Source organism: Mastomys coucha, unplaced genomic scaffold (genome assembly GCF_008632895.1).
Source record: "Mastomys coucha isolate ucsf_1 unplaced genomic scaffold, UCSF_Mcou_1 pScaffold6, whole genome shotgun sequence".
Lineage (NCBI taxonomy): Eukaryota > Metazoa > Chordata > Mammalia > Rodentia > Muridae > Mastomys > Mastomys coucha.
The window spans coordinates 132816264-132831270 of NW_022196912.1; the positions used below are offsets into that span (position 1 = coordinate 132816264).

The 15007-nt window shown below is 35.1% G+C and overlaps 1 protein-coding gene across 6 annotated transcripts in view; it reads left to right on the plus strand.

Annotated features, from left to right (window-relative positions):
- Window positions 1–1619: 1619 nt before the first annotated feature.
- The window catches only part of Tmem196 (transmembrane protein 196), a 74005-nt gene continuing 60617 nt past the window's right edge, over window positions 1620–15007 (plus strand). For 3 of the 6 annotated variants that reach the window (XM_031356532.1, XM_031356534.1, XM_031356530.1), the window contains exon 1: window positions 1620–2584. In XM_031356532.1, the coding sequence (XP_031212392.1) occupies window positions 2420–2584 (165 nt within the window). In that variant the 5' untranslated portion in view covers window positions 1620–2419. The remainder of the gene's footprint in view (window positions 2585–15007) is intronic. The other 3 variants (XM_031356535.1, XM_031356533.1, XM_031356531.1) reach the window with 2 other exon arrangements.

Genomic DNA, 15007 nt, shown 5'->3' on the forward strand with positions numbered 1-15007 from the left:
TTGGCCCTGTGAAGGTTCTGTGCCCCAGTGTAAGAGAATGCCAAGGCCAATAAGTGGGAGAGGGTGGGATTGCAAACAGGGGGGGAGGGGAGGCAACAGGAGTTTGTTCTTGTTTGGTTTTTTTGGTTTTTTGGTTTTTTTTTTTGAGGGGAAACTGGGAAAGAAGAAATCATATGATATGTAAATAAAGAAAATATCTAATAAAAAAAAGTAAAATTAGCCACTGCTTGGCTTGTGTACAGTAACAACAGGTTTTATAGCACTGTAAAAAAAAAAATAGAAAGATAAAACAAAGTGACTAAATTCAAACCACAGACGAAGCAGCATAAATGTCTCATTTCTGTTTACGTTTGACTTATACAATATTTAAATATCATAAATATTGCTTTGTTAAATCCACAAACTGCTTGAGAAATTTGGAGACTGGTTATCTGAAGGGAAAGGTTTTGAGAAGTGGAAAGGAATATTGTCAGTCAATATCACTTATATAAGTTGTGCTGTAAATATCACAATAGCTAAAAAATTCCTAACATTTAATAACTTGCAATCCTTCTTTGATTTCTGTTCTCAAGTTCTAAAACTTGTAAAATAAGCATATTGTAAAGAAAGAAATGAGAGTTAGATGTTAAGATGTGAAGCATGTTCTGAATCAAATATTTAAAGGTGAAACTGATACTCACGAGGCAGAATTAGGGCTTCTATTTCCTCAACATTGGATCTTTAAAAGAAAAAAAATGCATTATGTAAGCCCAAAGGTGCTTACTGTGTATTTGTCTGCATGTAGACAGAGGCAAAGATGCCCTCATATTGTGGTCCCGTTTGTCTATATTTCCCTTCACCCCATCTCTATCTAAAGAATTAATTCTTGAGAAAGATAGTTAATGGATCCATACCTCAGAACTCATCCCTCTCCATCCAGAATATTTTCAGTAGAACACCTTGAGATGCTTCCTGGGGGGAAATCAGTAAAATATAACCCTGATGTATGCATAGCAATTCCACTATATCTAGACTCCCAAAATTCATCAGAGAGAGCAACAAAATTATACAACCCACATTTGAGTCCCTGACATAATGATTCAGAAGAATTGAAGATGGTCAAAATCAGTTATGTACTAGGTCAAACTTTTTCTCTGTTTATAAGTAATGCTTGTTCTGGTGTAGTACTTAAGTATATGTATCTCAGCTGAAATGGGATAACAACACAGGGTCTCTGTCATGCTGCTTCTGACTATGCCTCTCAGGATGTGTGGACGTGTAGCTAGCAAGGAAAATATGACTCCAGCAGACAGCTTCCTCTCTGTGAAATAAGAGGGTACAGGTAGTGATGGCAGAGTGGACCCTCTCTCTTAAAGAGCAGGCTCCAGTCTGTGCTCACTGATACAGATGAATCCTTCAATGAGGGTCCCCTCAAATCTTTGTATAATCAGGTGTCTGGCTTCTCTCTATTTCAGTGCACTTGGTTTTCCTTTGCTCTCTGCTCCTGAAGCAGAGAAAAGTACATGTAGAGGAAAGTTTTGAACCCTGAGCCTGTATTGATAGAGGGACCAGGCATAGCCACCACTCCTGGCTGAGGCAGAAACTCAAGAGAAACTGAGTAGAGGAGGAGGAAGGAGTTTAGGATCCTGGGGTTTGGTCCAGGGGCGGGGCGAATCAGAGGTCAGCCAAGAGTATTGGTCCTAGACCCTCCTCCGTTAGCCTCCTAAACCCCAATGAGGTCATAGCGATGAGAGAGAATCAGATTCAAGAGAGAGTGGGAGGAAGAGGACGACAACGAGGAAAAAAAAAAATCCAGACGGAAAGAGGCCATCAGACAAGGTCGCTTTTTCTGGCGACACTGCAAGTGCTAGGAACGTGGTGCTGAACACCATCCACCGGCTCTGTCTAGAGACCTAGGGACTCACAGAAGCACTTTGCGCAGACCGGAAAACAAAGGAGGGAAGGCGAACTGACAGGCGGAGAGGGGTTGTGAGCAGCTCCCCTTTATTACTAGGAAATCAAGCTCGGTTCCTCCGCCAGGAAGGAGAAGGGAGCCAGAGAGGTGCGGAAGGCTCCAGGGAGCGCAGAACAGAGACACGGCAGAACTCTGGACTGCACCTCGACACTGACAAGGCTTCAGATCCAGGGTCCGCTCTTCAGAGCCTCAGCACAAGCTTCTGGACTCCCACCCATTGCTCACGGTCCCTGTGTGAAAGCGCCACGGGCTGGATCAGCTCTGTCTTCTCTGGCCTGGCCACGGAAATGGTTCTCTGGTTCTGGAAATCCAGACCTTGTGGATAATGTTTTGCTGGTGAAGAAAGAAAAGTTTGAAGAGCTGGACTGTGGTAGGGGGCGGAAAGGGCTGAGGAGGACTTTGGAAGAAAGAAGGTAGATGATCAGCTTCCGTCTCTGAACTGGAAGGAATGATGACCCAAGGAGAATGTGCACCAGCGGCCAGATCATTGGGAGCCTTTTGGTGCTCTCTGTGCTGGAGATAGGGCTGGGGGTGTCCAGCGTGGCCGTGGGGGCGGTCAGCTTCAGCCTGGTTCTCCGGGAGCACACGCCGCAGCTCGGAGACTCGTCCCCGGTATGGAGCGGGGTGTGTGTACGTTGAGCCATTTCACTCTCTTTACCTCTTTTCGGGGATGGTCAGTGAGCATGCCAGTAGTCACTGTCTCCTGGGGAAACAATATTATAATACTCCTCTGCCTGTAGGTTCCAATTGAGAAGCTCTGCTGGTTTATATTATCTTTTAATGTATTGGGGGTGCTGTTTTCTCTTCACTGGGCTTAAAACTAAAATGAATGGCTTTATTTAAACTTGAGGGGATGGTCAGTCTTGAGGGTTCTGCAAGACTGACTAGTGTTAGTCTTTACAGGGTTACAGCTGAAAAGGGCAAACTCATTTGTTTATGTCTTTTACTGAAAATGTTACATCATTTTATTGTACAAAGAGCAAGCAAGGGGTTGTTATCTGTTTATATATGGGCAGTATGCTCAAGGTGCACCAATGCAACAGTGATATGACCAAAATGGAAAGTGAGCTGAGCCTCTGAAAGGTCTGAGGAGGGGTGAGCATCATCCTGGAAAGCACTGCTTTGAATTTGCCTTGCTACCTTTCTCCTACTCACTTCTGAATATTCTATTGTAAGTTCAAGGCCACCAGTTAAAGAAACAGCATTAAGGAACATAATGACATCCTAATTGTAGAGTAACTCACTTTAAAGTGTGATTATCTACTCAGAAAACAATGTTAGGGTTTTTTTGTTTTGTTTTGTTTTGTTTTGTTTTCAGGTCAGGGGCAGACCTAACAAACATTTTGTTTGCTCATGTAGGAAGAATTGCAAGGAAACATACCTTTTGCTGCCACCAAAATCAATAAAATAACTACCTGATAATGAAAAGGCTCTCTCCTCTCTGTCTCTGTCTCTGTCTCTCTGTGTCTCTGTCTCTGTCTCTCTGTCTCTCTGTCTCTCTCTCTCTCTCTGTCTCTCTCTCTCTCTCTCTCTCTCTCTCTCTCTCTCTCTCTCTCTCTCTCTCTCTCTCTCTCTCTCTCTCTCTCTCTCTCTCTCTCTCTCTCTCTCTGTGTTGTCCCTCCTTCCTTTTCCCCCTCTCTCTCCTAGCTCCTCATAGCTACCATGCCCATCTAGGTCCCTAGCTTGATTGTATTTCCTGAGTAGGAAGCTATTCTGTTGTTGAAAATCTACACTGCATTTAGTCACTAAATTACTAATAGAAGGACCATTTAGGAATTTAAGAAAATCCACTCCAAAGTCATTCATAAAAAGTGTTCCAATCCTCTGAGTACTGTAAAATTGTACCTTGGATAATTAACTTTTATACTTTTTTTTCAGGTATGATACATGTTTATAGATTACACAACTTAAAAGACAAAAAGGAAAAGAGTAATTCTAGCATTGAATTCCCTTAGAATCCTTTTTCTGAATTCTATAAGTTTGTACCAACCCACATTAATCACCTTGTTCTTTTATGGAAATGCTGTCCATGTAAGTATAACTTTGAGTTTGAAAGAATAAGGGGTGCATCTTAAATTTCGCATCTAATGTGTGGTTATAAATATTTTGAGAATTGTGTTTATTGTTATTAATAAAATTTCTAATGGCCTACTGTCAAAATAAAGTACAATGAAAACATATTTTTAAAAAGAGGTGAAATATGATCTGATGGCTCAAGAAAAAAATGCCTCATATTTCCCCATTCATTAAACACAAGAAATTGAGTGAATTAAAGTAAACTGCCTCTAAATAATATATTAAAACCATTTTATCTTAAGATATTTTAAATAACTATGTTAGCTTATTTTAAACATATTTTCCCTTCCAAACAGGATATTATATAAATGAGCTAATATATGCACAAATGCAAAAAAATTTTGAATCAGATGAAAGAAAGATCAGCCATATTGATATAGTCATTACTATAAACAATGAATTCTATTTTAAGTACCTTTTTACAGTAAACAAAATTCACCAAGATTCTTGGAAGAATAGTTTTAAATACTGTAATATGGTTTTGTAAAAAAATAAATCAAAGGATTCAATCAACTAAATGAATTATTTTGACACTGAAATGTTCAAATAACTACTCACTTTTTAAAGTCCAAGTCATAAGAAAAAATACACTCATAAAGAAATAAATTCCCAGTTGGAATAATCATATTTTTCAAATATAGAGTGGCTAAGCCAATTATTGAAATGGTTTCAAATTCTTTTCTGATGTGTTTTTGGACTATCTTTTCATTTCTTTTCTGGTAAGTCCATATAACTAATATTTTTAGAGAGTTCAACATGTGAAATTGCATTTTACTAGTTACTACAGAAACTATAAAATATGAGTCAGAATACAGTCTTCAGAGAGGTATTACCCAACCAAAAAAAAAAAAAAAAAAGGGCAGAACACTAGAATTTAGAATTGATGGAGGTAAGAGTATGACCTCAGAGAGGTTAGCGGTAAAGAAGGAAGAGAAAAGATGGCATGGACAGTACTAATGACCTTGATGATTTCCTGGAGTTGAAATCAATATAGCATAGTATAATTATCTCATGAGGTAAGGTCTTAAGGCAAATTAACTAGATGTAAATCTCAGACCTACCATTAGCTAGTTGGGTGACTAACAATTTCCCTCATGTAAAAAGAGGATTTGAGACATTTATCAATTAATGAATAATGAACAATCTCTTAGAAAAGTGTATTATGTATCATAAGCATGAAGTAAATGTGAGCAGCTAGTCCTGACATCCAAGATTGCAGAGATGGGTATGAGAAGTAAGAACCTCTGGGGCAGCATGGATGAAGGCAATGGACTAGGATGGAATGAAATATAAAAACTTCTTTGTTTTTATAAGGTTTAAGTGAATGAACAGGAAAAACAGAAGAGTGATGGTGGCAAGATTATGACATGCTGTGTGTCAAGCTTAAGCAATAGATTTTGTCTTGTTTCCAACAATCATCATCTTAATTCTTATATTCCAAAGAAACTCCAAGAAGATAAACAGAGAAGCTCAGTAGAAAAGTCTTTAATTTCTCTGACAACTTATCAATTAATGTCTGTATTTTATGAATAAAAATGAGGCATACAAAAATTAGCCTGTCGGAATGTACAGAGTCTAAATAAGACTATGTTTTGATTAGTGTATGATGCTTGACTTCAAAACATTAATATCATTATTACAGCTTTCTATTTAGTTTACAGTCAATAGAAATAAAGGCTGCACTGTAGAGGATCATTTTTTTATTGAGAAAAACTAAAATCATAAGTGTTTTTATCTAGGACACGTACATGGAAATTTTAGGAAGCTATATGATTATTTGGCCTCAAGCTTGCTAATTTTTTGATGACTTAAAATGATGTAATACTTGGGTAAAGAGCTTTGTGTATGTAACATGCATGCTTACAGAGATGATTTTCATAACTAGGCAGCATTTCATAACTAGAAAAAGAATACTCTATAATCAATCTTAAAAATAAGGACAATTAGAAGGAAAAGAGCCTTTAATTTCATTTCACAAGAAGGGTATAGCTTTCCACAGATACTTTGTTCTTCCTTGACACTTCATTATACCTAAGAAATTCATAATTAAACCAAAAACATGAATGCATAACTGCAGATGACCATGAATGAACCATTGAGAAAAGTCAGACATGAGGCAGAATCAATTTGAAATATTTATTGAATGGAGCTAGTTAACACAGTTGTGTTTCCAAGTGGCTGTGTGTATCTATGTTCTTTTAAATTAATGTTAATTATATAAATTATCATGAAAATATCTCTTTACAACACTGATTTAAAGAATACCAAAGTTCTTCATACATCTCATTAATCATCACTATCTAATTAAAACCTCAGAGACATTCTCTTTGAATAAATAGCTGTGTTTTAGAAATAGAACCTAGTTGTGAAAAGTTTCTAGGTATAATCATGACTACTCATGAATTATGTTAAAGCCCAGGCAGAGACTCTTATGTGAATAAAATTCTCATTTTCAAATATGACTAAGTATTTACTGATATTAGGAAACATGAAAGTTAAATTATTAAACTTCTAGCAGATGTATTATGCAAGGAACTACATCAAGCATCAAAAGAAACATAAGCATGTGTTGTAGGGATGATTTTGGCATTTTGGTTTCTTAAAAAAGTACAAAAATATTATTAGAGTATGTTTTTGTTTTAACCCCAGGTGTGGGAAATAGGACTGCTTCAGATTGTCCACCACAGCTGACTATGATTTGTTTCATGCTCTGTCTGGGGTGTGATTTGTCCAGCTGTAGATAGTTTCTGCAGTTGTGTGATATTTGGAATTCTGGGGACTTTTCAGAGGGTATATAAATACTAGGGCTCCATGAGATATGGTGGTTGTTGGTTGTTGGTTGTCATCATTTGGTATTGATTATGGTTTCTTAAGTAGTCATGGGCAAAAAAAAAAAAAGAAGAAGAAGAAATTAGATATCCTGACAGCAATATCAAACTTGCCCTAAGGATCTCAATGCCTCTAATCAGCAGGAAGTAGTCTAAGGATAATATTGCCCTCTTTGCACTTCATCCTTTTTTCTCTCCTATCTAGTATTAGGGGGTTGAAAGGATGGGAAAGGGATGAAGAAGGATAGAAGAAAAAAGGAATCCACAAAGTAGTCAAAGTCCAGTTACAATATGTCACTTCAAATACTAAGTGACAATGGGATGATGGAATGAAATGGTGCTTGGCCATTATCTTATGGGATGTTCTTAAATCTAAATACTTTTTATGATTATTGGCATCTGTTAGTTTCCATCCATGACTGATTCAAGGATGAAATGTGCCTTAAAGTCTTTGTTTAGGAAATTAGGGAATTAAATATTTATTGTTAATTTGCTTGATATAAACATGATCTAAGCATAATTACATCTATTAATTTGCATGCTCTTGACTAAAATAGTTGAGTTGATTTTTATAAGCACTCAATTATATCAGTTTATCCAATATGCATTTCAACCACTTCAACTACAACCAGCAAATAAAAAGTTTTTGATATGATCTTTATAAGAAAATTCACAGATAGGAGGCATGCCCCAACCATTTAATCATAAGTGTTTGTCTTCCTCATCCATAAGACCTATCATGTATTTTTGGTATGTATATATACATATGCACACAGAACATGCATAAACACAACCAAAGGAGAAGACACTTGGCACTTTAATATCTAATTAATATTATATCAGAATTGTCTTTCCGATTATGAAGTCTATACATACACATAGGACTAGAAATGTTTCTGATTTTGTATTATTTCATATTTTGAAATAGTTGTGTATATACTGTGAGTTATTTGGAGCATGGGATTCTATTTTTTAAACAAAAGTCATTCATGCCTCATATATACTTTATGTACATAAACTGCAGGCAATTTTACACAATATTTTGGTGAATCTGCCTTTTGGCTCTGAGACATTTCATGAGGTCAGCTCTGTAATTTTCTACTTAGAGTTAGTACTCCAACAATTTTATATTTAGAGAAGTTCAGATTTAAAAACAGGGAGCTTATGATATAGCTTAGTGTTAGAGTACACATCCTGTGTCTATACATATCACAGAAAAATAGAGGGAGAAAAAAACAGAGACAGACAGAGATGGAGAACATGTTTATAGATAGTGTGTCTATTCCAACATAACTATATCTAAAGTTGATCAAAGTATTTGTCTTATTGCTTGGGTAATATAATGAAATCATCTGATATTTTAGCATTTGAAGATTATAATGCTCAGATAAGTACATGACTATAAGTAGAGAACCTCAATAAGCATGTTTTTATAAAAAATGATAGGAAACCTGCTGCATGGCTACTTTCCTCTGCAAGAATCAAAATCATGTATTCCTTCTCTTGAGTGCAGATCTAGTATGTGTATACTTCATTCAAACTGAGTAATAGACTGGATTGAGATATCTAATATAATGGTAATACTAGATAAACTGTGTTTTCTCTCTAGATCTTATTTACACAGAGAGGGAAGTCATAGTCTCTATCCTTTTTGGAGATGTGATGCTAAGAAGACAATGCTTATCAAATGTTTACCCAGAACCTTACTATCACACTTATGCCTTTGTGCATGGAAACAGTTAGTGGTCTTTAAGTTCACAAATAGTGCCTTGGCTCACAACATGTTCTCAGAATCCTTAGTTAGTCATAACTTGACTATTCTTTGTGTTCTTTGTGTGATGTTAGGTTTTTATTTAGTTGGGATATTTACATTAGCAACTACAAGAATATGCCAAAATAACTGTAAGAAAACAATTATGCAAGTGTTCAGCCTAAAGGCAAATGAGAAAAATAGTCTTGAAATAATGTCTCTTTCTTTTTTTTCTCTTTGAATAGGCTAAAATAGTCAAAACTAGCATAAATATATTCAGTAATCAAAATATTAGGCAATTATGTAAACTAAGCAAGCTAAACAGTAGGGATATGGTGAGTGCTATTCGTATTATAAAACAAAATCCTCAGGAAACACTTTAAAAGACTTAACTTCTCAGAAGATCATAACAAAACCACATACTAAATATCTCTCTCTGTTAAAGATACTTCATGTTCTAGAAATTTGTATGGTTTTACTTAAGTCTCTGAGCAGCTCTCAACATAGTTTATTGTATCTTGCATCACTCACAGGTGTGTTGTTTATCTGCCAAGATCTTCACAAGTACCACTGTAACCTTCATTAATACTATGACTTTTTAGTCAGTATTAGGACTATTGGGAAACAACCATATTCTATTGGCTTATGGTGTATTGTTAAATATTGAACAAAACAGTGTGATCAAGGTACAAAGAAGTATTAATACTCAAATACATCACACTGAAAAGCAGAATGCTGTGCTTTCTTTGCTTTGTAGAAATACAGTGATATGGTTTATCTTAGGAATTACTCATATTGAAATATTACCATAGACACTGGCATTTATGATTATTATTTGTAGTTTATTCTTTTATAAAGTTTAAACAGGCAAAGAGCTCACCCAGAACTTACTTCTGTTATTAATCAGCTGAGTCAATACTAAAGCCCACCAGTTTTATTTCAAAGTCTATAGTTTTTTCTATGACATTGTGTGGTATTTTTGAGATTTCTGTGAAGAAATCATCCATTAAGGTTTGACCTCATCATTTGTTCTTTACCACTGAATATATATAAGTCAAATAGGATGCCATAATGCCGGGTCTCAATTTTACATTTATCTATTTTCCAAAGATATTCTTGTAACCAATCAATCAACAAGCATAGCCCACATGTTAACAGAACATATAGACTTCATATCTTCTACATAAATTCTCTCTACCTTTAAAGGTTAAACCTTAGCTTTAAAAAAAAAATAACTATTCACACAACATGATTGTTAAATATTATGATAAGTCATAAATTTAAACAGTACTCAAAATAAGAAGTACAGAGGATAGGCCTAAGATAACTTTGTCAAGAAGCTTTATCAGGGCTCAGTCATGGAGTGTGAGAATTATGATAAAAGAGTATTTGTGAGGGCCTTATTAAGACAGACACATGTATATGTAGAAATTGGTAAGTGATAATCTATCTAGGTATCTTAGTTACTATTCTATTGTTGTGAACACACACCATGACGAAGGCAATTCATAAAAGAGAACATTTAATCAAGGGGTTAATTATAATTTCCAAATGTGAGTCCACAATCATCAAAGTAGGGAGTGTGATAGCATCCAGTCAGACATGATACTGAATCAGTTACTGAGAGCTCATATTTGATCCAAAACAAAAGACAATGGCAAGAAAGTGGGCCTGTTGTGGGTTTTTGACACCTCCAAGCCCACCCCCCGGGATGGACCTTCTAATTCCTCTCCAAACAGTTCCACCAACTATGAACCAAGCATTCAAACATAGAAGACTATGGGGGTCATTCTCATTCAACCCATCACACTAGGTTAAATGGAACAGCTTTGAAGAGTCCTATAAAAATGGCAAGACAAGTCTGTACTCTAATTCTGAGCTAGGCTTAGAGAACTCTGCTAATATAGAACTGGATGGAGATGAGGCTATGATAGTAGACACAAGAATTACTGTTCAACTTTAATACAGTCACAGCCACTGACCTCAAGATGTACATCATGGTTCAGAAGAAAACCTTGAGGTCATGAGAATTATGAAACTACGAATGTATGCCACAAATCTAAGCAGATTGCCCTTCCTGTGAATGGTGGATTTATAAACTCATAAGTTTCTTGTATTCAATTATTCTCACATCTTCCTGGTATGTGAAAAACAAGAACTTGTATATTTTATTAAAGTTATCAGCATATAACTAGGGAAGGGTTACATACCCAGGTGGCCCCCAACTGCTCAAAGAAGAAGGGGAGGGAGATGTGGGAAGTATGTGGGAGGGGTAACCAGGAGCGGGGCAATGAATAAGATGTAAAGTGAATAAGTAAAAAAATAAATTAATTAAAAAAAAAACTTACTTCTTAACCTATTTAAAAGAAAGAGAGAGAGAGAGAGAGAGAGAAGGAAGGAAGGAAAGAAAGAGAGAAAGATTGCAGAATGGGGAGTTTGGGGAGTTATTACAAACCTCCCAAACAAACAAAACAAAAAACAAAAACAAAAACATAAAAAGAAGCCCAGGGCAGAATTCTACCAGATCTTCAAAGAAGACCTGATACCAATATTCCTCAAACTATTCCATAAAGTAGAAACAGAAGGAACACTACCTGATTCATTCTATGAAGCCGCAATTAGTCTAAAACATTAAATCACATGGTCCCAACCAAAAAAGAGAACTTCAGATCAATCTTGCTTATATCAATGCAAAAATACTCAATAAAATTTTTGCAAACCAAACTCAAAGAACACGTCAAAACCATCATTCCGGTTTCAAATTACGATATTAGTATTTTTTTTGTTTTCTTAAGTATAAGCAAGTTACATTATCTCATTTAAAAACTAATAATTCATCTACAAAATAGCAAACCTACTTTTATTAATCTCTTAGAATTAAATTGATATTCATATAAAACTATTCAATATACTTATTAAGTATTCAACAATCATGTCTGGATCACAAGAATGGCTACATGCTCTTACCTTTTGTTCACAAAATCCATAATCTACATTTTATTTTGTATGTTATAGATATTTCTAGAGATAATTTTATTATAATCCCATTGACAGTATTGAGCATAGACTCTAGATTTTCTAACATTTAGGTTGTAATTCCCATTTTAGAAAGTGTGTTACCTTGATGGGCAGTTTGGGGCTTCAGTAATGGTTGTGACTTAATGTGCATGTTTCAGAATATAAGAACAATTATTTTAAGTAAATATTGAAGAAGTACACTTTTTGTTTGATCTGCAAAATAGAGATATATGTGTGATTTTTCTCATCATTTTACTTTAACTGTTAAAAATATTGGATCTTTTCTCTACTTGTCTCTTGCTAATCATTTTCCTACATGTTTTTTCCTGGTGAATTAAAAGATAATAACACTAATATTAAGATAATTGGCAATTTATATTTATATCATTCTACATTGCCTAAGAATTGCTACTTTTATATTAACCCTACTCTTTATCTCACCAAACAAAATTCTTCACATAGAGGATAGCAATGAAATCATCAAAGGTATTTAGAATTCAGTAATTTAAGACCAGATAATTAAATGAGTAATGAGAGGAAATAAAAGTCTAAATCACATAAGGAAAGAAGTATGTGTAGGTGCGGTCTCACACATTGGTGCAGGAAAAGTGAAAGATAAGTAAAGCTTTGAAGGAGATGATAACTGTCACTTATATGGACTATATGCTACATTTAAGTTGCTCATGCCCTGACCCAGGACAAGTTCAAAACATGACCCTCTCTGCAGCTGCACTCTATTTCTATAATTGGCTAGCTTCCAGGAATTGCCAAAAATGCTGGCTGGTCATCTGTCTGCTGTGTTGGCTATCCATGGAGAGAACATTATTTCCACCTCCTACTTCCCTTGGGTCACTGTCTGTTTTCAACTTCAACAGAATAAGTCACAAATCAGACTCCAAACCAGCATGTACCAAAGGAAATACTTATTTTCTTTTCCCATAAATAAGTCCATCATCTACAGTTTAGAATATTTTAGAGTTCCCCACATAAAAAATTTTGAGTCTTGTATTTGACTATCTTTCTAAAATATTCCAGTATCTAAGTTAATGTTACTGACTTCCAGCAAAGGCCTCTTAAACATTAAATGTAAACAAAAACTAAGAAAATCAAGATAATACATTAATACTTGAAATATTTACTTATAAATATACTTCTTTTTTATTAGATATTTTCTTTATTTACATGTAAATTTCTCCATTCCCAGTTTCCCCTCCAAAAAACAAAGAAACAAACAAAAATGACAAAAACAAACCCCTGTTGCCTCCCCCCTCCCCATGCCTGCCACCCCACCCTCTCCCACTTATTGGCCCTGGAATTCTCCTACACTGGGGTACATAACCTCCACAGGGCCGAGGTCCTCTCCTCCTATTGATGATCGAATTTCCAATCCTCTACTATACACATGCTGCCAGAACAATCAGACCCCTCCATTCTTAAATTGCTGCTATGATTTATATAATATGGAAACTATATATAATACATAAAAGTCTAATCTACCTTAATAAATTGAATGTTACAAACAACAGCATCTATATCTAATAACCAGTATTGATCACACACCCTCTAACTTTCCACATAACTCATCATTATCTTAAATGTTCACATTATTTAATTTTTAAAATAATATACCTTTGGTATTTGGCTGAAATGATAAAAATTCAGAACCACAAGAACTTTTCTGATTTTTCTGTCTGCTATATATGAAACAGGTTTTATTTTTTCAAACACTAATGTGAAATTTACTGTAAACTTTATTTGAATAATTGACATGTAAATACATTACAAATTCAAAGTTACTCTCATGAAAAATTCATGTTTAGTTGTAATTTCCCTAGCCACTTTTAGAACAACAACCCTGAAAACAAAATGCCTTGTTTACTTAGCATACTCAAAATATTCAATAGACTATTTTTTAAAAAAGAAGAATGAACACAAAACAAAATCGAAACAGAATGAGATGCAGAATATGTTGAAAACAAGAAATATCACATTATATGAATACAAGAGATGTTACATTACATAGATATTGAAGTAGGAGAAGTGAAGAAATGTCATTTTGAGAATCAAGAATCATTTGTACTCTTCACCAAAAGATCTGGTTCCTGGTGTAAGGAGAAGCTTCAGCAATGGTTTTAAATGTGTCTTAGAGGTTTTTGTCTCTTTTATTCATTTGCCACACCATCTCTGAAAAGCATTTTTTAAGTATCTGCTGTGCATCCTCATTTAACACACACACTCTCTCTCTGAACATATTTGTTGTTGTGTTTTCTACATATCCATATTTCCATATTTTCTTGGATAGCTATTATTTCATCCAGTCAGATCAAGCAAACCATGGCATGATGCTAACAGAGGACAGCTTGTGTCTGCTGCGCATGTCATCATCTTAGTATTTCTGTTTTTTTTTACCATAATCAATATATTTATGAAAATCTTTGCTCCATTAATAGAGATATATATTGACTTTCCAGTTCTACAGATTTTTGGAGTGGAAGTAACATGCTATATAATGAGCTGTCAGTGCATCGTTCTGTGGTGAAAAATAAGAAATTAGTTTAAGCTTTGGAGGAAAAGAACACTGCATAATTAGCAAGGTTTTTCCATGGACTAAGAAAAGTAGAGAATATAAATAGGAAAGCAGAAAAGTGGCTCCTCTTAAAGATGAACACTGACAAATATGCAGAAAAGTTGGGAATGTACAAAATAAAGGACATTTTGGAGATCAGTGGATTCAGTAATGACAGTAGACTGTGAGAGAGCACAGTGCAGGGCTGGGTCCACTAACATAAGCTCACAGGAATGAAGCAAGTCACTGCTGCAGCAAGCAGCAATAAATAGTACTTGACGGCCTGGGCTCTGAGACCTAGGCTGAGCAAAGGTGAGAGAAGAGCAAAGGACAACAGTGGGGATTTGGACAGAATCCCCTTTTAAACTGTAGGAAGTCAGAGAGTTGAGTCCTGTGTCCATTACTATGAGCTAGCTACTCATTGTCTTCAGTTTCCTCTCCTATCAGATTTGATCAGTATTAATTTCAGAGCTAACACATTTTGTATTGAGTTAGATCTAATCTTAATATGACAAGAATAGTAGTGTCTGATCTTCTGAAGCATAATTTAAAAACTAATGTAGAAAATGAATGAATGATGCATAAATTTAAGTGACATTTTGTGCCTTATTGATCAGCAAAAGATATAGATATATGGATAATATAAAAAAAGCTGTATTATCAGCAAGGGAATGAGGAAACACATCTGTAAAGAAACAGTATTTTTTGAAGAATAATACAAAAGTATTCCTATAACAAGGAGAGGTGATACTGTTCCACACTGGAAATCAATGTGGGTGAATGTCTTTTTTTTTTCTTTTTTTTTTTTTTTTTTT